General features: G+C 43.2%; 1 protein-coding gene across 1 annotated transcript in view; it reads left to right on the top strand.

The window, feature by feature from the left end:
• Window positions 1–920: 920 nt before the first annotated feature.
• MPPED2 (metallophosphoesterase domain containing 2) overlaps window positions 921–26,817 on the top strand; it is a 209,459-nt gene continuing 183,562 nt past the window's right edge. The window contains exons 1-2 of the mRNA XM_040258927.1: window positions 921–1,000; window positions 6,667–6,915. Coding sequence (XP_040114861.1) covers window positions 6,788–6,915 — 128 coding nt within the window. The 5' untranslated portion in view covers window positions 921–1,000; window positions 6,667–6,787. The remainder of the gene's footprint in view (window positions 1,001–6,666; window positions 6,916–26,817) is intronic.

Genomic DNA, 26,817 nt, shown 5'->3' with positions numbered 1-26,817 from the left:
CCTCCCTAAATTGAACCTGGAGGTGAAAGAAATTGTCAGCTGGGTTGGCCTTTTCTTTCTCAGGAACAACATTGCAGAGAGAAAGAGGTGTGTGTGCATGCGTGTGTGTGTCTGTGTGTGCAGAAAAAGGTGCATAGCTTTATCCCATTAAAGTCTAAGCTCTGAGACGGGAGGAGACCCAGGGTCGGCCTCCCCCGTTTCGGCGCAGTGCCGGAGCCGCTCTCCTTGCCCCCAGGCAAGCTCTGCGCCCTGGAGCTGTGCCAGGACTCCAGACCGCGCCTGGCAGGTCGGTGGGTGGGGGGGCCTGGGCCCTGGGTGTTCCCTTTGCAGAAGACGCCCATTTGGAGGGAAAACTCCCTTTATTTTCCTGGGGCTCCGTAGCCCCCCTCCTCAGTCCCCTATCATTTTTACGCTGATCACACTCATGATGATGAACTTGCAGCTCAGCTTCCTGCCGCCTGCTTGACCCGGGAGCACCAGCAGGCTACCGGCCTCGCCCTTAGCTCCCGCCTCCTCTCGCAACCCCGGGGCCTCGGGGCGCCAGTGGGGGCTCCAGCGGGCCGGGGCTGCAGCAGGGGCGCGCGAGGGCGCGGGGTCCCGCCGGGGAGCGCGCACGGAGCGGCGCCTCGGCCGCCCTGCTTCCTGGAGCTCTGCTCCTTTGACCCCAGTGGCAGTCCCTGTCACTGCACCGCTCTCGTTCCCTCCGGCTCGCCGCGCCCTCGCTCCCTCTCCTCGCCCCCACGCTCGCTCTCTCCCCAGATCGAGGCTGCTCGGGTCCTTTCTCCCCCCGCCCCCCGCCTCCCTCTCGCGCCGCGCCCCCGGCCCCCCGCCCCAGCCCGCGGCGGGACCTTCGGGGTCGAAGGTTCTGGCCCGCCCGCGCCCCTCGCCGCCCCCGCGCGCCCCCCGCGCGCCTCCCGCCGGCTCCGGCTGCTCCGCGATGGATCGCTTGCTCGTCGGGCGCTGAAGGCATCCCCGGGACCCGGAGCGCAGCCCGGGAAAGGTAATCCGCCCCGGGAAGGGAGGCGGAGGGAGGGGGAGGAGGCGGCCGGGCGCCCGGTGCCGCGCGCGAGAGGAAGGGAAAAAAATGCACACACAAAGCGGAGCCCGGGTGAGAGGTGCCTTGTCAGAGGCGCGTGCGAGGGGCTCGGAGGCTGCGGACCGCGGCTGCCCCGGTGCCCCTGACAGTCGCTCGAGTCGGCGCTTTCCGGGCAATTCGGAACCCGAGGAGGGCTTTTTTTCAATCCCTGGAGCGAAAGCGAATTCTTTTTTAGGAGCTGTCTCCCTCCCACTCCCCATCTTGCCCCTCTGCCCTTCTCCCCTCCCCCCGCCCCCGTCCTCGGCCCCGGACCTCCCGGGGTCCCCACCTCGCCGCTCCCTCCTCCGCCGGGCTCTTTTAGCAGCGAAGGAGGGGGTGTAGGCGAGGGGCAGCGGCGAAAGCCGGGCGGCGGGGATGGGGGTGGGGACGAGGGCACGGCGAGCTGTTTACTAGAAAGTCCCGGGGTTCTGTGTTCGAGCCGCCCGGGCCTAGGCCCGGGTGCATTGTGTTGGCCCTAGCCCTGGGCGCCAGCGGTGGCCGGAGCGAGGTGCGGCGGCCGGGAAGGCGCCGCGCAGCTTTGTGCTGGGTCTGCGCTCCGCGGCCGCCCCCGGGCCGCCTGCGCGCGCGCCGCTCTCGCGCGGGGCCGTTTCTCACCCTCTCCCCGCGCTCCAACCTGGATCTCCCCCGCCGCCTCCAGTCTCCGCGATCGCAGCCTGCAGAGCGGGCCAGCGACCGGGGCTGGGCGGCGGGGGACGAACGGCCAGAAAAAGTAACCGTTGTCGCTCGATTTCTTCCCTCGGGAGGCAGGAGTTTCTTTGCTATTTGCATGTAACAGGGTTGTCTTTGCAAAACCTTTGAATTCCGAGGTTTTGCGGCCTAGGAAGGGGGCATTTTTCCTGGAGATTGGGGAGGGTATTAGAATCCACCAGCAAGGGAAGAAATTAAGGATGCCCCAGTCCTCCCCAGGACACCCCAAATTAAGTGTAAATGCAGGTCTTGAAAAATGTGTAATTGAGATGCTGCAAACACACACAAACAGGTCAGGGTGGGGAAAACAAAACAAAACAAAACAAAACTTTAAGTTAAAGAAAAGATTTCCAAAGAGGGGGTGGCAATCCGTGGCCTCCACACCCCCTTCGAACGTTCGCTGGATCCCTCCCTTTCTTTCTCTGCCGCTCCAAGGATGCAGCCCGGCAACTCCGGGGCAGAGAGCAGGGAGGCGCCGGCGGCCCCGGGCACGGGTTCGGCTCTCAGGATTCGGGGATGCCAACGCGCCCTGGAGGCTGACGTCGGGGGCGTGGGGCTGTGATGCTCCAGCGAGGATGGCGCGGTGTCAGAGCCATTGGCCGCCGGTGGTCATCAATCAATTCGGGGCTGGGGAAGCGGTAGAGAAAGAAGGACAAGCACCCACCGGAGCCTGGGGCCGCGAGCGCCAGCGCCAACAGTGCCAGCCGCGGCGGCCGCGGCGGAGACGACGGCGGTGGCAACGAGGGACTGAGCGAGTAAGGCGAGCTGGTGCTCCAGGAAAGAAGGGGGAGCTGTAGCTCGGACAAGCCGGCCGTGAGCCGGGAGGGCAGGGCGCGCGCGCGAGTGAGTGAATGAGTGTGTGTGTGTGTGCGTGCGTGTGTGTTTGCTGACCCCCCCGCCACAACTGCCCACCGTAGATTTAAAACAAACACACCAATCCAAAGTAGAGAATTCCGCACCCCCCGCCCCACCATATATAGACTCCACGCGTTGCCAGAGGCGCGTGAGAAAAGTCCTGCCCTTTCTCTCCGAAAGAATGTGCCAGCCGGGTGTCCGAAGTGCTGGAGACAAGTTCAGGTGTAAGTGCGTTGGGAGGGAGGGCGCTCTGTGGACAGAGGGCACGTGGAACTTTGTGCATCCGTCTAAAAATCTTGGCGGAGAAACCGCCCGGAAAGCTTCTGGGCATCGCTCCGGGATACAGGGATGAGTAACGGGCATAAAAGAGTAAGGGCGTAAGTTGAGAAAGCACTCGATCTGTGCGGCAGAGGGAGGAGAGAGCGAAATTTGGCGGAGTTGGAGCGGGCGAGTTCCAAAGTCCGGCCAGGAGGTTGGTCGGTCGATCTTCTTAGTTGGTCGGTCGATCTTCTTAGGGGCTAGTGAATAAAATGAGCATCCTTGTTTAAACGAGGAAATCACGGGCTCCTTTCTCATAGGCTGTGCCGTGCGGTGTTCGGGTAGAGAGGTCATGAGTTGTTGCTTTGAAACTTTTGGTAAATTGGACTTCTGGTGTCTAGGAGGTGGAGACAGTTATTTAATTCCTCAGCTTTTAATCCTTTCATTGCCAGCAGACTTTAAAAGGATTTCCCACTATCCTGAAAAATAATATTGGAAGTTGCACAGCTTAAGGCACAGGAGAAGTGATTGCTGTCTAGGAAATGCAAAATGTGCTCACATGATCTTTTTTTTAAAGAGAAAATCAAAGTAGCACTAACATGAGTGTTTGGTAATGTAAGCCCCTTTTAGATTTTTCTTTAGGATTGCTGGCATTTAGTACTGGGTTCCTTTGTTTTGTAAAGCATATGTATTGAAGTATAAAAATGGAAATTTAAAAAAGAGTACTGCTCTCTTTAAATATTATACATAAAAAATAATGTGTGTGTGGAGGATGAGGTGCTCCAAAAGCTTATCATTTGGAGGGTTTTACTGCCTGTATGAAGCAAGGGGATGCAGATTCTTAGTAGTTTGAGGCAGTGTATCATTCTGTCTTGTTTCAAGCTTTTTCCAGGTTTCTCAGATTAGAGGAGGGAGTTTACCAAAAAAAAAATGCCTTTCCCATCTGTTGGTGTTTCATATTCTTGAGATATGATTATCCTGTGATGTGAATGGAGGTGAACATAGCATTTTTTAAAAATAAGCTTTTTCTTGACTTGTCTGTAAAGGTTCCTGAGAAAGTTTTGAAGCTCTCTGCCTCAGTCTGACATTTTCTTCAAAGGACTCCAGATTAAAGAAGATAGACGCTGCAGGTGCACTGTTTCGATAAAACATTTGAAAGAGAACATGGTAAAGATGAATTCAAATGAGGTGCCAGCCACCCATTTACCCTTTTGAGTTACAGGGGCCTGTGCTTGCTGATGAAAAGATGTTCTATTTGTCTTACTGGAGCAAAGGTGCAAAGAGGCACAGATCTCACTTGATAGAAAAGGCAATCCCATGTTGACTGTAGGATATAGTGGACCATGTAAGAGTGCAAATTGATCACCTTCTAAGTTCTTTCTTTTCTGGACTTCAAATGGGAGGGTCTAATGCTAGCTACTGTAGGTCATTACCTAGATATTTACATAATAGGTATGTATCTTTCATTTCTAGGCCATTTTGCTGAGTTTAATTAGTGAGTTTACTCTAGGAACATTTAAACTGTTTCTGGCTCCGGGTGCAGAGATTGTTACAGAGAGGTCACAGTGGTCTAGACATGAATTTTATTTCCTTTGCTTCTTAATGTTCTGTATTTCACACAATAGACATTGATGGCAGGAACATAAGAATTGCCATGTAATTTTTACACCACTCTCTAATTTATGCAAACACTAAGTTCTCCAGTCTGAAAATGTGTATTTTTCCCCCTCTGTGCTTTGATGGCTAACATTCTTTTTAATGACAGTCATTTCTATAACAGGAAGATGTTTTCATTTGTATTTACTTTTCAGCATGTCGCAATTATGCAGTTTTGCACTTCATTCGTGTCTTGGTACTTTGTGTCTCAAAAGAGAATTACAGTACTTAGAACAGGACTGCAATTTGAAGCAGGTGTTGTGTTTTACTGTTATGCAAAATAACAGTAAAATATAATTGTGGGGGAAATTAAGGAAACAGCTGCAAACTTGGTATGAAAACTGCTACATTATGATTTGTAAGCAGTTCTTATAGATATCTTACATCAGAGAAGCAGGCAAAGATTTTAATTTCGTTAATCCTACTGGCCTGGTTGTCTGTCAGCCCCTGCTTAAGAGGACTCATACCTCCCATGAAGTCAGGAAGAAGAAAGAGAACCCAAAATGACACTTTGTTTAAAATGCCAGAGCAGGAGGAATTCATGTCTTGGCAGCCCCATTGTGTGTTACGAACATAGGCAAGGTGGGTGTTATTTAGCTTGCTTTGCTAATATGAAGAAGGCAGTGATTTGAGTAGAAGGCTGAGGAATTTCTTCGCTCAGCTAGCATATGGAGGACTACACAAGCCCTGGGTTGTAAAATAATAAAATAAATGGCCTATGGCAAGCCATCTGCCTTTTGCTTGATATTTAAGGTGTTTCATGCCAAATTTAAATCTAATCTTATTATTCTAAATATTTTTATTTGAGATAGCATCTAAGATTCCCAGAACTTAATGGTGCACATGGTGAAAGTATTATAATGCAGAGCGCTTAGAGAGAGTGGGTTAACCCAAGGGTATCCAAGGAGCATGCTGTCCCTTTCTTTAAAACTTCCCTGATCAATTGCAACAGTTTAGAGGCAGTGATGGGCTCTGCTCAGTCTTTGCGCACCTGCTATAAAAATAAACATCCTCATTTCTGAACCCAGCGCAACAAATAATATAGTGTCTTTTATACAAATAATCAAAATGAGCTGAAAAAAATTCTAAAGGATGAAACCAGCTACTGAGAATTATTGCAGCACCAAGCAGGAGTGAGGGCTTCCCTTGTAGCTCAGCTGGTAAAGAATCTGCCTATGATTCAGGAGACCTGGGTTTGATCCCTGGGTTGGGAAGATCTCCTGGAGAAGGGAAAGGCTAGCCACTCCAGTATTTTGGCCTGGAAAATGCCATGGACTGTATATTCCATACGGGCACAAACAGTCAGACATGACCGAGCGACTTTCGAGCAGGAGTGAAGCGGTAGATTCTGGCCACCCTTCTTTACTGCTCCTTCTGGTCTTCAAGAGGCTGGTAATGAATGCATCCAAAATGGTGATCCAAGCCTGGATGTGTTCAACTTTCCCTTGAGTAACTGGATGGTTTTCAGAAACTATGTTACATGTAGCAAGAAGGATTTGCCTTAACATAAAGTTCTTGGCTGGAGTGGAATCCATATGTATACCATGCTTTGAGTACCTATGTATTTTGGAACCACTGAAAAATTATATGTGATGTGTGCATATATTATGTGTGTATCATAGCTACACACAGGTATCTGTGATGAACACAGCATTTTAAATTTACATTTGGCATTGTGTTTTATGGCTGTGCTAAGCACTGAGGTTTCAAATTATTCTGTGACACCAACTTTGAACAGACCAAACATTCCAATTAGCAGGGAAGGTTTGGAAGACTCTCCACTTCGAGCTCAAACCATTTATAGTTAGACACCATGGCAACTGTGGATGTGCCCTTCCGTAATTCACGTTAAGTGGCATAATTATAATTAAAGAGGAAATCTTAGTTTGAACACCATTGAAATGATTTGCTAGCAGCCAGCCGTGTCATTTGGAGTGTCATGTCCATTCTGAAGTACGTGCTGGATGGAGAGTTGGGAAAGGTTTTGTCCATGAAGCGACCACACAGATTAAGATTTTTCCTGAACCAATTTCACATCCAAGTGTCACGTCTGACATTGTTTACAACATCTTCTTTTTCTTTGTCCTCATTTTTTTTGTTTTGTTTTTTTCCAGAAACGCAGAGAAGTATTGATGAGTAGATCCTTGGGTTCAGAGGTTGGCTGAAACACACCATGCCCACTTCCATCCTTCGCTCTGGAAAGTTGTGAATTGCTCATGCCTATAGAGAGGAAGGATGGCACATGGGATTCCTTCTCAAGGCAAAGTTACCATCACGGTGGATGAGTACAGCTCCAACCCCACCCAGGCATTCACGCACTACAACATCAACCAGAGCAGGTTCCAGCCGCCACATGTACATATGTAAGTATCACTTGTGAACTTAAAAAAATTAGCCATCAGGGAATTAGAAAGTCGCTAATGACTTGGAGAATAAAAGATGTATGCTTCACCAAACAGATGGGTTATCTGTGGTTCCAAGTACGGCTCAGAGGAATCCTCCGCGTCTGGGTAATGCTGAACCTTTCCAGAGTATGTACAGTTGACCATAATTTGCTATTAGATCTTTAGAGCCCTCATGGGGTTGCCTACATTTTGTGGATAACAACGGAGAGGTTCAGATATTCACCTAATGTCACACAGCTAATTTTGGCAGATTCCCCTGATCCCTAGTTCAGTTTGCATTTACCTTACATTGCTTGCTTCCTTGATGAAATGTCCTTAAAATTTCTGTAGTTTTTTTTTCGCCTATAACTCACCCCACCAGCCCTTTACATTCAGTTGGGAAATAGGCCTAATTGGGACTAACTGTCCAGCCACTGCTAAATCTGTTGTCTTGCCTGTTGCTCATAGAACGTGTGCAGCATGCTGCTGGATTTGAACAATATGGGGAACAAAGGATTAAGGGACAGTGGGACAGTGGGTTCCAGGAATTGTACTTTTCCCTCACTCCCTAATACTTTTTAAACCCTGTCTCGGTTTAAACTGTTTAAGGAACAAAGTGTGGGAGAAATCCAGAGGCAAGGATTTTGCAGCACCTGGGTGCACACCAGCTTTTTTTCTGTTCCTCTGCTACAGGATGTGCTGGGCTTTCAGCAGAAGGGGCAAAAGGTCACCATCTCCCTTGTTTATTCAAGGCCTGGTGCTCATTCTCTATTAGACCCTTCCAATGTCTAACATGAGTCTTTCATGGTAGGACTAAACCCCTTTGAAAAGCATTGTATAGTCAAGAGAGAAAGGAGGTTAGGGATCTGTTGACTGATTTTGCCATTCCTGGCAAAACTGAACTCGGGGCATGTCCAAGTCACAAGCTCTTTTTTTTAAAGTAATTGTTTTATTTGGGCATTAAAAAAAAAAACCAGTAAGTCCACCTCCCTCCCACCACCAACACACACACAGATACATGCAACCCCTCTCCTCAAATTTACAAACACTAACCAGACATAAAGATCTTTCTCTTGACTGCCTGGGTATTGTCATAAGTACTAGGATGTTACTTTGCAAGTTTGCATATTCTGTAGAGCTACTCAATTATCTTATGATAGGATTTCTGCAAAAAAAAAAAAAAAAAGAAATAGAGAAATCCTTGCAAATGGTTAATACTAAACTATTTCTAAGATTTTTATGCTCTCTTTAAATCAGGGTATGTTCATCATAATGAAGGTTTCCTAACTTGGTTTTAAGGAAAAGTTTTTAAGGGAAAGACTTTTCTTTGTTAAAATGGCCTTTCTGAACAGTAACTGTGTGTTCATTTAAATATTCCTTTTATTCTTCTGCTTCTAATAATTGCTTTTCCTTCAAATATGTTATAGAATGTGTGCAAACTGGACTTAGGAATCCTTGAGCTCTGCTTTGCTGGTGTAACATTTCTATTAAAGAATGGCACAGCACTTTGTGGATTTTTGTTTCTTTCCAGGCAAAAGAAAGTATGTTTTGCCCCAGATTCCTTGGAAACGACTGACAGGGAATCTCAGCTTAGTCTTTGCTTGTTTGTAGCCCTAAGATTCCACTGGTGAACTGTGAATGCACAATGATATTTTAAAAATCATGTAACCTTAGAACTGATGTACATGATCTAGCCATGAAAAATTTGAAGGATCAAATTATACCTTTTATGAAAACAAGGCTTGAAAAGTGGAGTTAGCAGTGGCGGCCTGGACAGCTGTGTAGCCCTCTTAGGAGACTTCTGCCCTGGGAGTAGTAGTTCTTCCACGGTTAACTCCAGCTGCCCTTTGCACCTTCATCACCCGTGAACAGAAGGTGCAGGTGGAGGGCTTCCCACGTGCACCTTTTGTTCCAGCCACGCCTGTTGGCACCCCGTGGGCCTGTCTGTCCTGGTGCCATTGCCTTCACTGTTTCTCACAGCTTAGACGCTCACATTTCAGCTCTGCTGAGTCAATTCTTGGCCCTCTGCATTTAGGAAACCTCTTCTCTCTTCCTCAGTCCAGAGTGACTATGCCCATCCACCTCCCACCTACACCGACATGACATGTCTCATCACTTGATATTTTCCTCCAACCAGACCACCTCCATTTTTATTCTTCTCTTTTTCTCTCTTACCCCCCGTTCTCCCTACCGTCTCTCTCAAACTATATCATTCATTTATTTTTTAAAAATACTGGGACAGGTTTGTTTTATTAAAAACAGTTTTTAACATTTGTTTATATATTTGCTGTGCTGGGTCTTAGTTGTGTCATGGGGGCAGTCTTCATCGAGGCACATGGGATCTTTAGTTGTGGCACTGTGGCATGTGGAATCTAGTTCCCTGACCTGGGTCTAGATCGAACCCAGACCCCTGCATTGGGAGCACGGAGTCTTAGCCACTAGACAACCAGGGAAGTCCCGTATCATTCATTTTTTTTTTCAAGGCAAGGATTGAGCAGGTGACAGGTGTTTAGAAATATTGATTGATCACTTGATCGATCCATGGACTTGATTGTGCATTGTGTTGAAAAATTGTGATTGAGATTTGGAAATTTTCATTGGGATTTATCTGACCAGTCTTAACACTCAGTGTTGTTTGAAGGAATGTATACGTTATAACCTTTTCCTTGACCTTTCTTTTCCACGCTTGGTCCCCTAGCACAGTGACCAGCCCATACTGGGCATTCAGGTTTTTTTTTGTTAAATATGATCATGTTATATCTAAAAAGATTGCCTAGAGTCTAAATAGAAACCTAAATTGGCTGGAAAATACCTATAAAATATTTAGTCTAAAATTTCTTCAGTTTTTCTAAAATGTTTAACATGTCATGGTTAAAAGACAAAAGAGCTCTACTCCTCTCCCTAAAGGTATTTTGTCTTTTCTTCTTGAATAGTTGCTCATTTATTTTGCATGAGTTTCTTAAAACATTGGCTTTCCTTTTGCACTTAGAACTGACATCTATGGAGACCCATGACAGATCACCTGGATTGGAGTTACAGTGCTGGTCCATTAAGTGATCTTTTTCTTTCAGGAAACCTAGTTGAGGTTTAGTTAACTTAGTTAATAAATACTTCACTTCCCATTTAATTAGTTGGTCGCACCTTAGCTTTGTGACCCATCTTGGACAATTTACTTTCTCTTCTCTCTCAGTAAATGTAAACATTTGCACCAAATGATAGATATGAACACTTTTAGCTCTGATGCACCAAGATTAAGATTGCAGTTAGGACATTTATTTGCTGGATGTGCTGTGAGGGGAACACACATGCATAAGACCCAGTTCCCATCTTCATAACCTCATCATTGATTTCAAAGCTGTCATTTCAACTGGCATTAAGGGTTTACCACATGGTCCTGGTTTGGTTCCACTTGGGAGTTCTGAACAGGTTGTCACCAAGCCTTCTAGGAATCACTGGTCTGCATCTCTGCCTGTGATGTAGGGAAGTTTTTTTTCTTTTTCTTTTTTTTCAAAGAAAGCAATCCCATATGACCTTGGGAAAGAAAATTAAAGCACAGCTGAAGTTGGCAGGGCAGAATTGAACCCAGAATTTGTAAGCCCCTCTTATCCAGATTCTTAAAGATACTGATAGATGTGATGGTTGAAAACCAGCAATTAACAGGGCTTCATTTTTTTACAGCCCTGTTGTCTTCCCCAAGCAGAATGCTATTTAGTATTTTTAATGATGAAACTTATTTAGTATTTTCATTGAGGGTGGGAGAAGGTGCTCAAGGAATCAGTGTAGATCTCAAAACACCAACATGATTTTGTATGTTTTACATTGTCTGAGGCCTAAGTAAGTACTATAGTAAGGTGTCTAACCATATCTGTTTTTGCATCAAAAGTTGCACTTCCTGGGAGACCCTTCAGTCCCCTGCAAACCAGGATGATTGGCTACCCTATTGAGGTTAATTCCTCACCTTTTTCTTTCAAGATTGGATGCTAGGAAGCTCAAATTAAATTTTATTTTCAGTTTTAGATACTTTGTACTTTCTTGTCTATGGCTTTGGTTGTCAACACCCTTGGGATCTTACTTAACTCTTTTTCTTTTACATTTGTTTTGAGGAGGCAGTGTAGTATGGTGGTCTGTGTTGCCAGTGGAATTAGATTGTTGGGTTTAAAACCTGGTTGCATGACTTACTAGCTGCTTAACCAACTGTGGAGAAATGTATTAACTTCTCTTTTTTCCCGTCTCTAAAATATAGATGATAAAAGTAGTGCCTATCTCCAAAGGTTGTTGTGAAGGTTAAAAACATTATTGTTTGTAAAGTTTTTAGAGGAATGCTTAGTATATAGTCTGTACTCAATAATTGTTAACTCTTCTCATTGATGATTGTTTTATTGATTCTGCACTTTTTTATTCTGTCTCAGTTCATTTTGAAAATTAGTGGAGTATAGATAAATGAATAAATAAGAAAATCACTGATAAGTTTTATCCTGTCTTCCTCAAGGAGTCATCACTATCATCACTAGCAAACTTGTCCTATGCTTAGTCACTCAGTCATGTCTGCGACCCATTGGATTGTAGCCTGACAGCCTCCTCTGTCCATGGGATTTTTCAGGCAAGAATACTGGAGTGAATTGCCATGTCCTTTTCCAGGGGATCTTCCCAATCCAGGGATCAAACCCACATCTCCTGTGTCTCCTGCATGGCAGGCGGATTCTTCACCCGCTGAGCCACTGGGGAACCCATTGTAGCAAACTTGGCTGGGTGTAATTTTTAGCTGTCAGTGTTGGAAGGTACCCTGACTCCTTTTTAAAAATTTTTCCATTTTTAAAATTTTTTATTGAAATATAGTTGACTTGCAAAATCATATTAGTTTCAGATATACAAAATAGTAATTCTATATTCTTATACTTTATATTCCATATAAAGTTATTATAAAATATTGGCTATATTCCCAGTGCTGTATATTACATTCTTGTAGTTTATCTATTTTACACCTAATAGTTTGCACCTCTCAGTCACCCACACCCGTTTTGCCCCTCCCTCTGCCTCTCGCCAGCAGTCTGTTCTTTGTGTCTGTGTTTCTGTTTTACGGTATTTGCCCTTTTATGTTTTAGAGGCCACATGTAAATGAAAATGTATAGTATTTGTCTTTCTCTGTGCCCTGACTTAGTGCCTGTTGGGATGTCTCACCTAGCTCGAGTTATTCATGGGTTTGTCAGCCCCAAGGGGACAAGGAATCTGGAGAGCTGAGTGCTGTCACTTCATTTTTCCCTGTAGAATCATAGTGGCCTGCATTCACTTGTGCTAGTCTCCAGCCTTCGTAGCCCTATCAGTGTCTTAGGCTTTCTACCTATGGCTGTGGTTAAAACAGAAGCATTAAGTCAGTCAGTCAGTCAGTCAGTCAGTTCAGTTGCTCAGTCGTGTCCGACTCTTTGCAACCCCACGGACCAGACCGCAGCACGCCAGGCTTCCCTGTCCATCACCAACTCCCGGAACTTGCTCAGACTCATGTCCACCAAGTCAGTGATGCCATCCAACCGTCTCATCCTCCGTCATCCCCTTCCTCTCCTGCCTTCAATCTTTCCCAGCATCAGGGTCTTTTCCAGTGAGTCATTTCCTCACATCAGGTGGCCAGAGTATTGGAGCTTCAGTTTTAGCATCAGTCTGTCCAGTAAACACTCAGGACTGATCTCCTTTAGGATGGACTGGTTGGATCTCCTTGCAGTCGAAGGGACTCTAGAGTCTTCTCCAAAACCACAGTTCAAAAGCACCAGTTCTTTGGCACTCAGCTCTCTTTATAGTCCAACTCTCACATCCATATATGACTACTGGAAAAACCATAACTTTTACTAGATGGACCTTAGTGGTTATAATAGATGCCTTAAGAGTTAACTGGATTTAACCAGAATGGAGTACAAATGGCATAGCTTGAGCTGGGGAATGAGGACAGTGTTCACACGGTTGCTGATAATGTGATGTGAGGTCAGAGATCTCTATCCGAAGGCTGATCTCACTAGTTGCTGGTTTGGCTAGGTGATGATGGGCTGGATTACTGAACTTCCATCTCCTCATCTGTAAAATGGGTTCAGTGACTCTCTAAGATGGTTGTAAGCGTTACTTGAGATGATGTATATGACATAGTGCCCAGAAGATAGCATTGGTAAATAGATGCTGTGATCATACTTCTGGTCTTATCCATTAGCTGGTGAGCATGAAGTGTTAAAATCTTTTTTTTTTCCTGAACTGCTTGTGTGAAACTTGACAAATCCAACTTGTCCTTGTTGCTTTGTTGCATTTTAGAGCATCTGTCAGTGTTTGCTTGGGTATTGCTAATCAAAAATGGTCTGAAGCTTTTAGGGTATTTAGGTGATCATCCCATGCCAAATTCTTACAAGATTTTGTTTGTCTAATCTGAAGTTTTATTCTTAAGTGGTAGGAAATAAATATTTATTTGAGGTCTATATTAGTTATCCTTGGCACTTCCGAGGTGGCAGAGTGGTGAAGAATCCACTTGCCAGTGCAAGAGATGCTTGGGACACAAGTTTGATCCTTGGGTCAGGAAGATTCCCCTGAAGTAGGAAATGCCAACCCACTCCAGTATTCTTGCCTGAAAAATCCCACGGACAAAATAGCCTGGTAAGCTACAGTCCATGGAGTCACAGAGAATCAGACACAACTGAGCGACTAAACACAATAGGTTATCCTTAGATGTAAGAAGAAAGTTACAGAAGAGTGTTAGAGAATGATGCCATTTGGTTAAAAAAGAAATCTCAAAATGTGTAAAAAGATAAATATCAACATTATTGGGGATTCTGTAGGGAATAAATTTACAAATAAATTTGGGGGAGGGAATGATAGGTAAAGATCTGAACACTTTTTATTTTATAAACTTCTGTCTATTTTATAAGAACTGTATAATGCTTTTATGGTAAAAAACATTTAGTTAAAGACTGATAAACATGTGATTTGTCTGCAGTCCCTTCTGCTTTTAGTTAGCAAGATTCGCATCGAAGGCTCACTCTCATGTAAATCTGCTTTCTTTGAGCCCAGCTTCCTTGGGTGGTACCTTCTTCTGTTCTATGTTGTCATCCAGGTAGAGACCAAAGGCTGTTCCTTGGTTCAGTGTCATTCAGCTTGCTCATGTATGTGAAGATGTGAGGCCATAGATGCCGCTGACGTCTTAGTCCTGTAACTCGAGGGAGATCTGGTTAAGAAATGCTGTCAAGGTCATTCTTGGAAGCCAGAAGAGTGTACAGTATCGGAAAATAAAGAGCTTGCTCTCGCAGATGACTTGACATTATTTCAGGGAACCTGGATTCTGGTCCTGTCTTGGTCACTAATTAGGTCTGTGATCCTGAGCAAGTGGAGCGTCTTTGAATTTCAAGTTCCTCACCAGCCATTGCACTCGACGGACTTTAGCATCATTCCTTCCTACCCTGGCCGCCTAGGGTTTCCTCTTTTCTTCTCTTTCCTTCAGTCTGTTTGAAATAAAGAACACAAATCCCTCATCATTAGGGATATTCTGTAGGGAAAAACTACACAGTGAGACATCATGGGGATACATTGGAGGAGAAGACCAGTGACCCCCCCACCTCGCATAGGGAGGAAGAGGAGTTTCAATGAATGAGTGATTGTCTGGGGCTCTGTAAAACTGCACAGTACTCACAAGGTAGAAATGCATTCTTTGTTGAAGAGCTGGGTTGCATTAGCTGTGTGAAAAAAAAAAAATCTAAACATTTTTCTCTGGGTAAGCCGCTTTCTCGTTCTCATTACAAATTTATCACTGGCCTGCACATTAGCATGGCCATAATTTTTGTTAATGTTTTCAATCTGAAATTCGTCTTGGAGATGCTGAATGGCCCTTTTGGTTTGTGCTCATGTACAAACACAGGGTGTTTTTTCTTTGCCTCTCTCATTTCTTTTAAAAAAATCAGTTCTTTTTCCTGTTATGCTCCCTGAGGGTACTGGTCTCGTGGTCCATGACAGTTCAGGCTTCATTTTAGAACTGACTTTTTTTTCCTATTCCGTTGATTTCTTTTGCTTTTAAAAGGCAACCTAAAATTAGACTTTTTTTTTTTTTTTGTCCCATATGGATTTGTTCTTAGAAATTTAGCTGTATGTTGCATAACTGAGTAGTTGTATTTGTTTTTGGTTCCTTGACTCTCTGGGAGGGTAAAGAATTTTGACAAAGCCGATTCTTTCTACTATGGTATGCCTGGATTTCAAATCCTGAAACAGTTACCTACTTTTATAGAGAGAAAAGATTCATACGAAGTGTGGCTACAGTCAGTGAATTGGCATATCCTGAAACAGGGCAATTGTTAATCACCTTTCCTTATGGATTAAATTTATCTCCTGATCTGAGTACAATTTTTAAAAAACATTTCTTTCAGGGAGATGTTTTGATAAAAATAGACAAAAATGACAAGACTAGCTAACCAGGAAAGGAGTGCTATAAGAGGGAGTCTGTATTTGAAACATACTTAATTTCAATTCTAAGATTTAGAGCCTGTGAAGATGTAGATTTTAAGATATGAAAACAGAGCTAATAATTAAATCTGCCACCTCTCGTATAACAAGCTGTAGGTAGTTCTGAACTATTTCCAAAAAGGAGAAGAAACTCACCGAGTCTCAGAATGTGTGCATCAGCTTGCTTTTCATCTTCTTCAGTGTTTTCTTCGCTCTCTCCTTCCCATGTCTCCTTCCCTTTTAGACTTACCTAGCATCCTGGAAACTGGATGTTTCAGTCGCTATCCTGGCATAATTAGGCTATTATTTCAATATCAGTGTGGACAGAATTGCCACGATTTTCCAGACCACCATGTTAGTCTGCCTTTTTTTTTTTTAAATGTAAAAAGTACACTTAAAGGCTTTGTCTGTGTAGAAACACTAACCTTGCAAAGAGGAAACTGTTGAATTTATTGGCCTTTGCAGTATTTGGGTTTGCATATTTTTCTTCTATTTTGCTTTGAAGATTTTTTTTTTCTTCAGTTTGTCCCTGTAAAAGGGTAAAATGTATGCAAATAAGAAAATGTGTTGTTTTGCAGGCTTTTAATTTTTTTTTCCTTTACCACACATCAAGAATATAAAGTCCTCTAGTTGGTTTAAATTTTCATGTGTTTTTATATTAAATAGCAAAGCTCTTGACACTACTTGAAAAAAAAACAAAACAGAAAAACACTAGCAGCATTTAATAGAGCAAAGAGGTAAATTTTCAGAACTTGTTAGTATTGAACTTTAAAATTTCATGTGAGAATTAAACCCTTCTTGAGGTTCATTTGTCAGCAGTGGGCAATGGTTTCCTTAAAAGATTATGGTGCCCTACCACCATAACGTGAACTCTACTCAAATCCATTTATTTCTTTGAATAGACAGTCTCTGAAACCTTCCAGCTAAAAGATTTGATAATTTTCCAATTGGAAGAAAAATATCTTTTCTCATCTTTCGGTGGACTATTTTGGCATTTCTGCTGATTGGCTAAGAAAAGCAGTTTACTTGTGGTATTTAGTTTTAGGTATTTGGGCCACAGACCAAGTTTCAAACCGTTTACATATTGTATACTTAGTTTAAAAGTGTTTTGCCCAAAGACTTAAAACTGAAATTAAGAAAAAAAGGTGAAGTCTCCCACCAGCTAAGCAGCCTCAGCATGTTTCTCTAATTTCCTGAGTTAGCCTTTTGCTATGACATAGACCTTCTACCAGCTCTATTTTGGTCCTGAGTTTTGGAAAAATTTCCCCCTTTTGTTTCATTTTACTTTGCCTTAAGACTTCAGAGATAACCACAGAAGCCTGTCAGACTGTATGAGGCATTTTTTAATAATCACAGATATTTTTTAATAATCACAGATACTCATTGCTCTTAGTTTTGTCTTATATTTAATATTCCATTTTTTAAAAAGTACCAACTTTTGTACATTGGTCCTGCTAGGGTGTGGAGGAAATAAAATGAGGAGATACACGTTTTATGGAGAAGAGGGAAAGTAGTGGTATATGTGAAGAAGAGAGAGAAAAGGAGAGGGAGGGCCTGGCAGGTATATTATTAGATTCTAACTCTTTCTTGCAGTTATGATGTCCCTGGCCTTGGGCTTGACTTGAACGCCAGGAGTATGTCAGCACATCGCTGAACATCAGTCAGCGGGGAGATAAGACAAATTTCACCTTGGCTTTTTGGGGTATGCATGCCAACTCTACATACCAATGAATCCAGCATTTGAAAGGATCAGAATCAAAATTTTTGATACACTGACCTGTGTTGATCCATGAGACAGAACAATTTGTTAGACTTTTTTGGGTAACTCAGAAGTTTAGGTTTGTGTTTCAATATTAAAAAAAATCCATTTGAGAAATAGTGAACCATGAACTGGTTTTTGAGAAATGTAAAAATATCTGAACTGTCCGCTGCCCAAGGTCTGCCCTCTGTTAGTCTCTAGGAGACTTACCGTGTGCTGTGCTCCGGTTCTGACTTGCACAGTTAACTTGTTTTCACTTTGTTCCTGACCCTCACATTTTGGGCACAGCTGGATGCCCTGAAACCTATTTTGTCTCCACCAGCTTAGAGAAAAGAAGAGTGAGGAGGGGGGAAGTCTTTGGGAAGAACTGACAGACTAGGAAGGAGGTATTAGCTCCTGAAGGATATTAATTCCTAATTCTTCCATAGTGCAGTTCAAAGAAGAATCTCCTCCCCCTCCATGTGAAATAGAAAAGCAGAGGTAGGTGTCCTTTTCCTTAGAGAAGAGTGAGTCTAGTACCACCCCCTCGTCGGCTGACGCTCTTGAGAATTCAGAAGGGAAATAGTAACCGCGTGGGAGGTGGTTGGCCCCCGTGTCCCTGCCCCTCAGTGCTGGATGGCTGGCCTGTTTTGCATCTCTCCATCTCGACCCCTCCACCACGTTAATGGCAGCAGGCACGCTCCACTGTTTATCTTGGAATTCGATACCATCATCTTGGCAACCAAACTGGGACCTTTACTGTTCACATTGTTTGTCATTTGTTGTTAATTATCTGTTACCATAAATTCTGCACTTTGAGAAAAAAGGGAATGTTTTGAAATATTTCCTCCCAACGTGTAAGTGGAGCTTCATTTTCTGTGGACAAAAGAAGGGGGGAAAAATCAGCCCTTTTGGGAACTGGTTTCACGGAATTCAAATGCCCAGGTTTTTCAGGCCAGCTGGGTTTGTTCTTGCTAATGCGGCCAGGATTTGCAGCAAAAGAACCTTTGCAATTTAGGAATGGCCTGTATTGGTGAGAGGTAACCCCTTTCGAGAAAAACAAACAAACAAACTTTACGTAGGGAGTTGTGCTTTTATTTCAGTCTCTTTGTGCCATAATTGTGTGTTGCGTTCTGTGCGAGAGCCTGTTCCCCACAGTGGATTTCTTGCTTTCAAAGGTTATTAAGACAGAGCAGTCCAAAGTGGAAAGTAGCTTCTGCTTACCTGCCTTTATGAGGTGTTTATTTTGTCAAGGGTAGAACTGAAATGAGCTTTCTGGCCATTAGTAGATTTTAGTCACGCCCCCAGACTCTGCGGGGAGGGCTGTGTCACCTTATAAACAAACAGCGCTGCTTTGAGAGGTGCCCTACCACGGGCTGCTGGAATCACCGCTGGACTTAACAAAGCAGTCAGCACAACAGGAGACGAAAGAATGCATGAGTGTATTTTGGAGAGGAGAATTTGGGAGTGGAGTGGTTGTTGCTAAGCAGAAATCTAGGCACATTTAAAGATATAAAAACTGCTATCATTTAAGAGGTTCCCCCAAAGTATGTCCATAATCCTGGCTGTCTACCCAGGTGCCCTTTGTGTGTGTTCACTTACAGACTCTGCTCCTGGAATCTCATCTTTACTGTGGTGATCATAATATATGCGCCCATAGGTAATGGTGGAGGTTATATTAGATGATGCTTAGTACAGAAGAAGGCACTTAGCACTCTGTCCCAATGCTCAGTGCCTAGTAACTATTGTTATTAATACCATTGTTTACCAGGATTGTACCCACAGCGTCAACACTTGAACTTCAGCAGGGTTTTAATGGTGCCACGTGGCTCATCCTCACCATCAGATTTTTGGTTGCCGTGAAGCTGGGTGTGTCTTCTTGTTGAGAAGTTTTTGTTTGTCTCAGCACTCTTCAAAGCATTTAGGGTAGCGCTGTCTCCCAAGGGATTCCCACACTGGGAGGTAGGGACTGAGTCCTTTGTTAACCTGCTAATAGCCAGGGACACAGACTTAATGAACACTGTGGCTCTTGGTGACATGAGTTTTCCTGGAGGTGAGGAATTGGCTTGGGTCTGCTGCCTTTGGTTTCTGCAGAACCAGAAAACGTTCTTCCCAGGCTTAGAAGGAAGGTCTCCTGCTAATGGTGTTGCCCCTGAAATAAAACCCCCTTTCTACATATTCCACTTCCTTTATTTGTTTTATTTTCTCTCTTAGTGTTTTTTAAAGGGAGTATGTATGGGGTAGGTGCACCGTTTTAGAACACTGATTACAATCAGAAGAAATGAATATTAACTTGGTGTTTCAGATTTAGGAACAGTTTGGGTATGAGAGAAAGACTGGATGGAGAGGAATGGAGGTTGAAAAAAAAGCACCATCAGACCGCTCTGGGGGAGGCTGGGAAAAGGATTTAACACTTTGGATTCTTTAGAAGCCATTAAAACTCTGATGGGATCGGATTACCTGACTGCACATCTGAAACATGAAACTCTTGCCCTAAACCGTGCAATTGAGTTAAGCTCAAAATTCAAGGCCTCCCCCCAAGACTGGCCTCTGGGTAAGCCTCACTGTGGATGGCAAAATGATTTCCTTTGAGAGGAGCAAGACTACAGTGAGGTTTTTATGGCCAATTTAGCCCGCGTATTTGTGCCAGCCAGACATTTGGCAGCACTTAGTGCCAGCTTTGGTGATCTGTCCACCAGTTTTTCCCAAGGTCTTCAGTTCCTTCTGGATTCTGGGCTGACATTGAAGAGAAGATACATTGTAAATCCAGCTTCCTAGGCATGCCTCCTGAATTTTTTATTTTTCCAAGTGGAGAAGTACTGAGAGGTGTGGAAGAGCAGCAGGCCCCCAACTTTGAGGCTCAGACTGATGCTGACCTCCTCCCTAAATATGCTTTCTTTTCCTCCCTCCACGTTTGTCACTGCTTCAGGGGAGCCCCTACCCCTTTCTCTGGACTCCGTGAATTCTTTGTATGTATGGACTCAGAGCACCTCCTATGAGTAATGCTTTTCTTTGGTCACACTTTTTATACATGTTTTTTTCTGAGTGTTTGTGAAGTGTCTGTCTTGCAACTAGGCTTTACGTTCTCTGAAGGCAGTGACTTTTTGCAGTTGACTTTGTTGCCTTTCTGTACCTGCAGCACCTGTCACGTGCTAGCACGTTCTAGACACTCTTCAAATACCTGTTGAAGGAATGAGTGACTGTTGAATTTGCAAGAATTCTGTATTCTCTTACTGTGTGCTTCCCCAGGAAGTGTGTGCTCCCTTGGAATCATTCATTTTGAGAGCATGTATATAGACTTGACTCTGTACGTGCCTTTAAAAAGGGTAACATGAGTCTCCCGTGTTTTTTTCAGGATGGAGCTGGATGAAGCTCAGAGTGAGTATTTCTGATACTCCTACACTAATGCTATCATCTATCCTGCCTCCAGTTGACTCTTACTTTGACAATAGTAGACTCTCATTTCTAACATGGGAAAAATACCAGTTTCACTTTCATCTTGACCCTAAAGTTTTGGGTTTCCTGTGTCGTTCTCAAGCTTAAAAACAGAGGCGTTAGAAAGTATGCTGTCTTAACTCCTTGCAAAGTGTTTATTTATTGATCCTGTTTGGCATCAACTATTATTGAGTAGAAGCATGAAATTGGCTCAGTGGTAAAGAATTCATCTGCAAATGCAGGAGACACAAGAGACATGGGTTCGATCCCCAGGCCCAGAAGATTCCCTGGAGGAGGAAATGGCAATCCACTCCAGTTTTCTTGCCTGGAGAATCCCGTGGACAGAGGAGCCTGGCAAGCTGCAGTCCACGGGGTCGCAGTGTCTGACACGACTGAGTGTGCACGCACATATGCACATATCAGGACTCTGACTGACAGCTGTCCCTAATATGTGGAGTTTTATCTGAAATGAAGACCATGAAAACGGGTCATCTTTATCGTGGGAATCACACATTTTGCATAAAGTGAACCAATTTTATTCTGCATCCTTGTTTTCTTAACAACTTCAATTTTTTTTTAATAATAAGCTCTTCTGTATCTTACCACATGACTATTTTCACAGAAACCTGTAATTTGGATTTAATACAGGTAACAACATTATAACAACACTGGTGTTAGGTACTGATTGAAAGTGTAAAATTTTTCCTTTAAAGGTAAAACAAATGAAATTTAAAATAAGTATTTGATGGATTTCTAATTACTGGTGATTTAGCTATAAACCTCTTAAAAATTAAGTGACAAAAAATAAATGCTACTGAAGAGTTCGAAGCTTAAGGAAGAGTTTTGTAAGGGGCTTACAACGGGCGGATGGTAAAAGAGGGGAGATAATAAGAGAGATTTGCATGGCAAGCACTTTGGGGCAGGAAGTTGTTAATTTAGGTTAATTTGGGGCTTTAGGTTTTCTCCCTGTCTTCTTACTCTGTCTTCTGAGAAAGGTGCTGTATAATTAGGCTTTCTGGCGATCTCCTTTGGCTGAGGACCTAATTGAGTTTCGGGGCTAGAATGCTGAGCTGGGCTGGAGTTGACGCAGCGTTTGGCCCTGCAGGTCGAAACCCTGGATGGACCTGCCTCTTTGATAAGTACCTGGAGCGATTAGCAGAGACACTGTTTGGGGAAAGTATAGGTTGGTGACTGAGGAGTCGGTGTTCCTCATTATATGAAAAACTCTCTTTAACATAGGGAAGACACCAAAATCCACATGTGCAATTTAAATGAGCTTGTATTCTGCATTATAAATATGCACCGGATGCCAAGTAGAAAACCGGAACACTCTCTCAGGATGCTGTTAGGGCCAAGCGGAATCTCATTAGGGACGGCTTCAAAGATCAGTTCCTCGTGTCCATAAAAACAAGTGTAAATTATCTGGTGCGTGCCTGCTGTTAGCAGTTGCGGTGTTGCATTATGCATGATGCCAGACTGCACGGAGGAGACACAAACCGCATGGAGTTCCGAATAGACGTGGGGATTCCTCCACCCATACATAGATATTTTTTGGTGCTGAGTCCTACCTTTTGGAAATTTATGGGTGTGTTTCAGTTAATGGAGGGTGCCATATATAACCTGCTCCTACATTTTTGATGAATTGGAGTCAGTTCGGAGAGGCATGATAAGACTCTGAATTGTTTATATGAACTACCAGTCTACTCAGATTTATGTATTTTCCTTGTTCACATCTGGAGTCAGATTAGGGGGCAATGAATGCATTCAATGCTCATAGAATTGGGTGCCTTTGTTTCTACATTTCTCCTTCTTCTTTTGGGCTCTTGGTTAAATTTTTAAAAATATCTGTGAATGCTCGGAAAATTAAGAGAATGGAGTTGAGTTTAACAAACAAAGCTTTTGGAAAGGAGTTTTGGGATAAATGCCCAAGGGTCTAGAATGTATCCCCAAGCTTCACTGGACAAGAAGGTAGGGATAAATAGTGTTTAAGAACATGGAGTCTAGAACCGGATGGCCAGCGTGTGTTTTTGTCTTTTATTAGCTATATGATTTAGGGCAAGGTACTCACTTCCCCTCTCCATGTTCTTGTTTATAGATGAGGGAAAAAATTTAGTACCTACCTCGTGGACCTGTCATGAGGGTTGAATCTGTTGATTTTTGTATAGTACCTAGAACACTGCCTGGGACACAGTCCTATCAAAACGTTGGTTCATATTAGTGTTGTCTTTGCTAGTATCGGAGGTAGAAGGCCTTCCACGGCAGGTGGAGATGAGACACGAGGTACAGCACACCTAGAGACTGAGTTCATAAGCACGTCTGTGCTCGAGTGGACATGCACACATTAGAGCTGAGGGCAGGCGAAGGCAGGAAATGATTGTCATTTCATTCAATGGCGTCAACTGGGAGAAGCCATTAGAAATACAAAATTCTGAGTAGATGTGTATCTTTCTGGTTCACATAATGCAAGGGAAAGATTCATGGTATCTTGGGGGGAGCTTAAGATATAACCAGAGTCATTTTTTCTCTCAAAGTAGAAGAGTGTCTGTAATAGTCTCCTTTCCCCAGTGGTTTCTCAGAATAAGAAGCCTAGGACAGGAACTTCCCTGGTAGTCCAGTGGTTAAGACTTCACCTTCTAATGTAGGGAGTGTGGGTTGGATCCCTGGTCAGAGAGCTAAGATCCCACATGCCCTGGGGCCAAAAACTAAACATAGAGCCGAAGCCAAATTGTAAAACATCAGTAAAGACTTTAAAAGTGGTCCACATTAAAAAAAAAAAAAAAAAACACTAAAAAAAAAAAAGCAGCAGCATGGGACACAAAGATCAAAAGATCAGCCATGTGACTTACATCCACCAATGGTCCAGCACCAGTTACCTTCATTTGGGAATTTCCATTTGCAAGTGTAATGGGGAGTCACAGATAACCAGACTGGAAGTTTTGTAAGGGTAGGGCTGATGCTGGCTGATCTTGAATCCTCTGTAGCACTCGTGGCCTCAGTAATTAAATACATCTTTGACCAATCAGTAAACAGTCTTCAGTATGTATTTATGATGTCATCTGTCCTTACTGTAAACTCCATTACATTCAATTTTATTTCCTGATTTTCCACTGTAGGCATATCCCAGGTGAGTCTGAAATGTCTTCAGGTCTGATCCTTTTCCCAAACATGAAAGAAGGAAGGCTCCCTGTAGGAGGCATCCCATGATGGAAAAAAGTTTAAGTGAAACAGGAGCAGCTGTTTTCTGCCCTAGAGGATCACATTTTGCTTTCATTTCATAATATCTCCTGTTCTTACCACCCATGTGCCCCTGGGTTCCTCTAAAATCTGGCAGCATTTTTCTGGACCTCAGAGCTCCAGAAACCACTGCCATTTCCTACTCAGAGACTATGTGTATTGGACAGCAGTTGCATTTTTGCTGGGATGTGGGAATGGAGAAGCGTGCGGCCATATGCCGTGTGCTTGGATAGTGGCTCACATTCCAAACAAGTGAAATGGTTTCTGGCCCACTGCTTGTGTTGTGTGGAAATGAGCAAACCTATACGCTTCTAGGTCTTTTCCACTTGTGGACATGAAGACAGAAGGTTGGATGCTTCAACACATTTTCCTAAGTCTCATTTGAGTACAGTTTTGGGACCCGACGTGTTGAATGTGAAGGCTAACTTCAAAGACACCTCCATTTTTGAGAACTTCTCAAAGGTTGCTATTTGGAAATAATCTCTCTGACCGAAAAGAAGTGGTATTACTACCCAGAAAATTGCTTCTGTGAGCTGTAAACAGTGTTTTGGCCTCACTTAGGAGACCGTTGAAGTGTGTCTTCTTCATTAAGATTGAGAAACGCTGTAGCCACAAGTCACTCTGCAAGGAGCGTTTCCAGCCATATGCAGTTTCCCTCTTGGAAAAAAGCTCTGTGACAGGTGTGAGGTATCCTATTAAACTTCTTTATGTTTCAGCTGCAGCCAGGCCCAGGTCTGCTTTGGCGATGGTCCTCTCTGCCTAGGGTGCCACAGATTTAGCTATCAGCCAGACTCTAGCCAAATGCCTCGGATGTGGATGCTGTGGCTGGCAGCTGGGCCTTGGCTCAGTTACTGGTGCTGAGCCCGAAGTACCTGTTCGATCTTTAAAATCAGAGAAGCACAGAAAAGTAGAATTCTTCCAGCTCTGTTGCTTTTCTGGGAAGTTGAGAGATGGCATTTGGCAGCAGCTTTTGCATTCAGTTCTAACTTTTGAACTTCGTAACAGGAAAATTATCTAATAAAAGCTCTATTTTGGGGTGGTTAAAATTAGTAGTTCCCGAATGTTCAAGACCTCAACTTACTAGACCAAGAAACTCATAAAATAGGCATTGTGAGGGGTCCAGCTAGTGAATATATTAGTTATAGCAGTCTATAGCTGCCTGTAGAAATTATACATCATATCTCTCCATTGTCTTTATACAAATGTGTGTGCAAGTGTGTGCACACATAGCCACGGATAAATGAAGGTTTAAAATTACACACAGATGAAAGCATTTTCAGAACATTTCTTATGACCATCTGAAAAACAAAAGGTTGGACATTGTTTGCATGTTGAGATGAACACCTCAGCTAACAGTTGACCTTGTTTTCAATTGAGGGCACCAAGATGCCACATTATTAAGCATATTGGGTCAACCCAGAGTTCATGGTTAACATCATTTTTCTTTCTGTGGAGATGAAAAGGTCTTCATCCAGATTGTTTTCTTTTGGTTCCACCCTGGGTGCGGGGTGGCATGATTTTTGCATGACTATGGCTCTGCTCTATAAATAAGCAGATTCAGTCTTTTGTTTCAAATGTAATCAGCAAGATTGCATTTGCATTGGTTGTAAGTGAATCACATAAGTGAAATTACATTGCCTGCATCTCATTTGGTATCATAAAATGTTATGGGATGCAGGCTGTTTTTCTCCAACTAAAGTGTCTTGAGTTGGTATTAGGGTGCTTGCTTTCATTTTCCTTTGTGACCAAATTTGTTGCATTCTACAGAGTTAGGGCTCATATTTTCACTTAGGTTAGTTGCAGGAGAAATGCTCATTCTCCTTCCCTAGAATGAGCTTAAGATATTGGTTCAGTAGGGGGTAAATGGGAGTTTTAAGACTATTCACGTCATGCAGCAAGTGATGGCTAATCACTTTCTGTCATTTGAGACAACTTTTGCTTACTAAGAGAACGCCAGTCACTGTGGGTTGGAGGTATAATGCAATCTAAAGCTTTTCAGGCAGTTGACGACAGAAAACAGTTTGCATAAAATAAAAACAAAAACCTCAGTTAGTCACCATTTTTTAAAGACCGTTATAAAATACGTATCTTAATTGGCTCAGGATATCCAGAAGGCAGATAACTTAAAAGTCATTTTGAGATTCTCCTGCTTATTTCCTTGAAAATAAAGGATTTAACACAACAGTAATAATCACTGACTTCAAAAGTCAGTAAGTAAGTTCAGTGACAAATGAGAATGCCCTGTTTTACAGATCACCTCCCCCTTCCACTGAGGTTTTCTTAATTCATAAATGTTTAATGTGGAAATCGAGGGAAGGGTATACATTCTTAGAAAACCTGGAACATGGTGTGGTTATCCATAAAGCCTCTGTTTGTTAACTACATTATTGATAAAACCCCACAAGGCAGTAAGCAGCTATAATGTGGGTATGCCCTTTGGTAAATGTGAAAACTGCTTTCAAATCGAGAAAGGGTACCAGTTATAGTGGTAGACCAACAAAATGAAAGTGCTGAATGACCAACGATGACCTTCAGTTACTTGGATCGCTATTAGCAGGAAAAAATGGAAGAATTACACGTGATGAATAGGACATGTAAATATCAGAGGGTACATTTTTCCTATCCAAAGAGATGACTTAAGAACACTAAATCCAAAAGGAAAACTAACATTCTAACATAGCTGACAGTTTTGTTTTTGTTTTAACAGTAAGACCTTGTAGGAGAAGTGCAGTTTTGTATTCTCATTATTTTTTTAATGTACTTAGGAAAAACATTTCATGTGGAAGGAGAGGATTGAGTATAACTTCTTTTTAATTAGTAAATTTTTAATTGAAGCATAACACACATACAGAGAAGAATCCAAGTTAACTGTGTTTGACTAGATGAATTCTTACAACGGGAACATGCTTGTGTGATCAGTATTGGGTGTAGTTTTAAAGATGATTTGTTTTAGTCTGCAAAACAACATTCTGATGGAGTAAGAATTTAAGTATCATAATCTGTGATAAACTTTTATT

This window comes from Oryx dammah, unplaced genomic scaffold (assembly GCF_014754425.2).
Source record: "Oryx dammah isolate SB20612 unplaced genomic scaffold, SCBI_Odam_1.1 HiC_scaffold_17, whole genome shotgun sequence".
NCBI classification, from domain to species: Eukaryota; Metazoa; Chordata; class Mammalia; order Artiodactyla; family Bovidae; genus Oryx; species Oryx dammah.
Note: the sequence above shows the minus strand (reverse complement) of the source record. Positions and strands in the feature narration are given on the sequence as shown.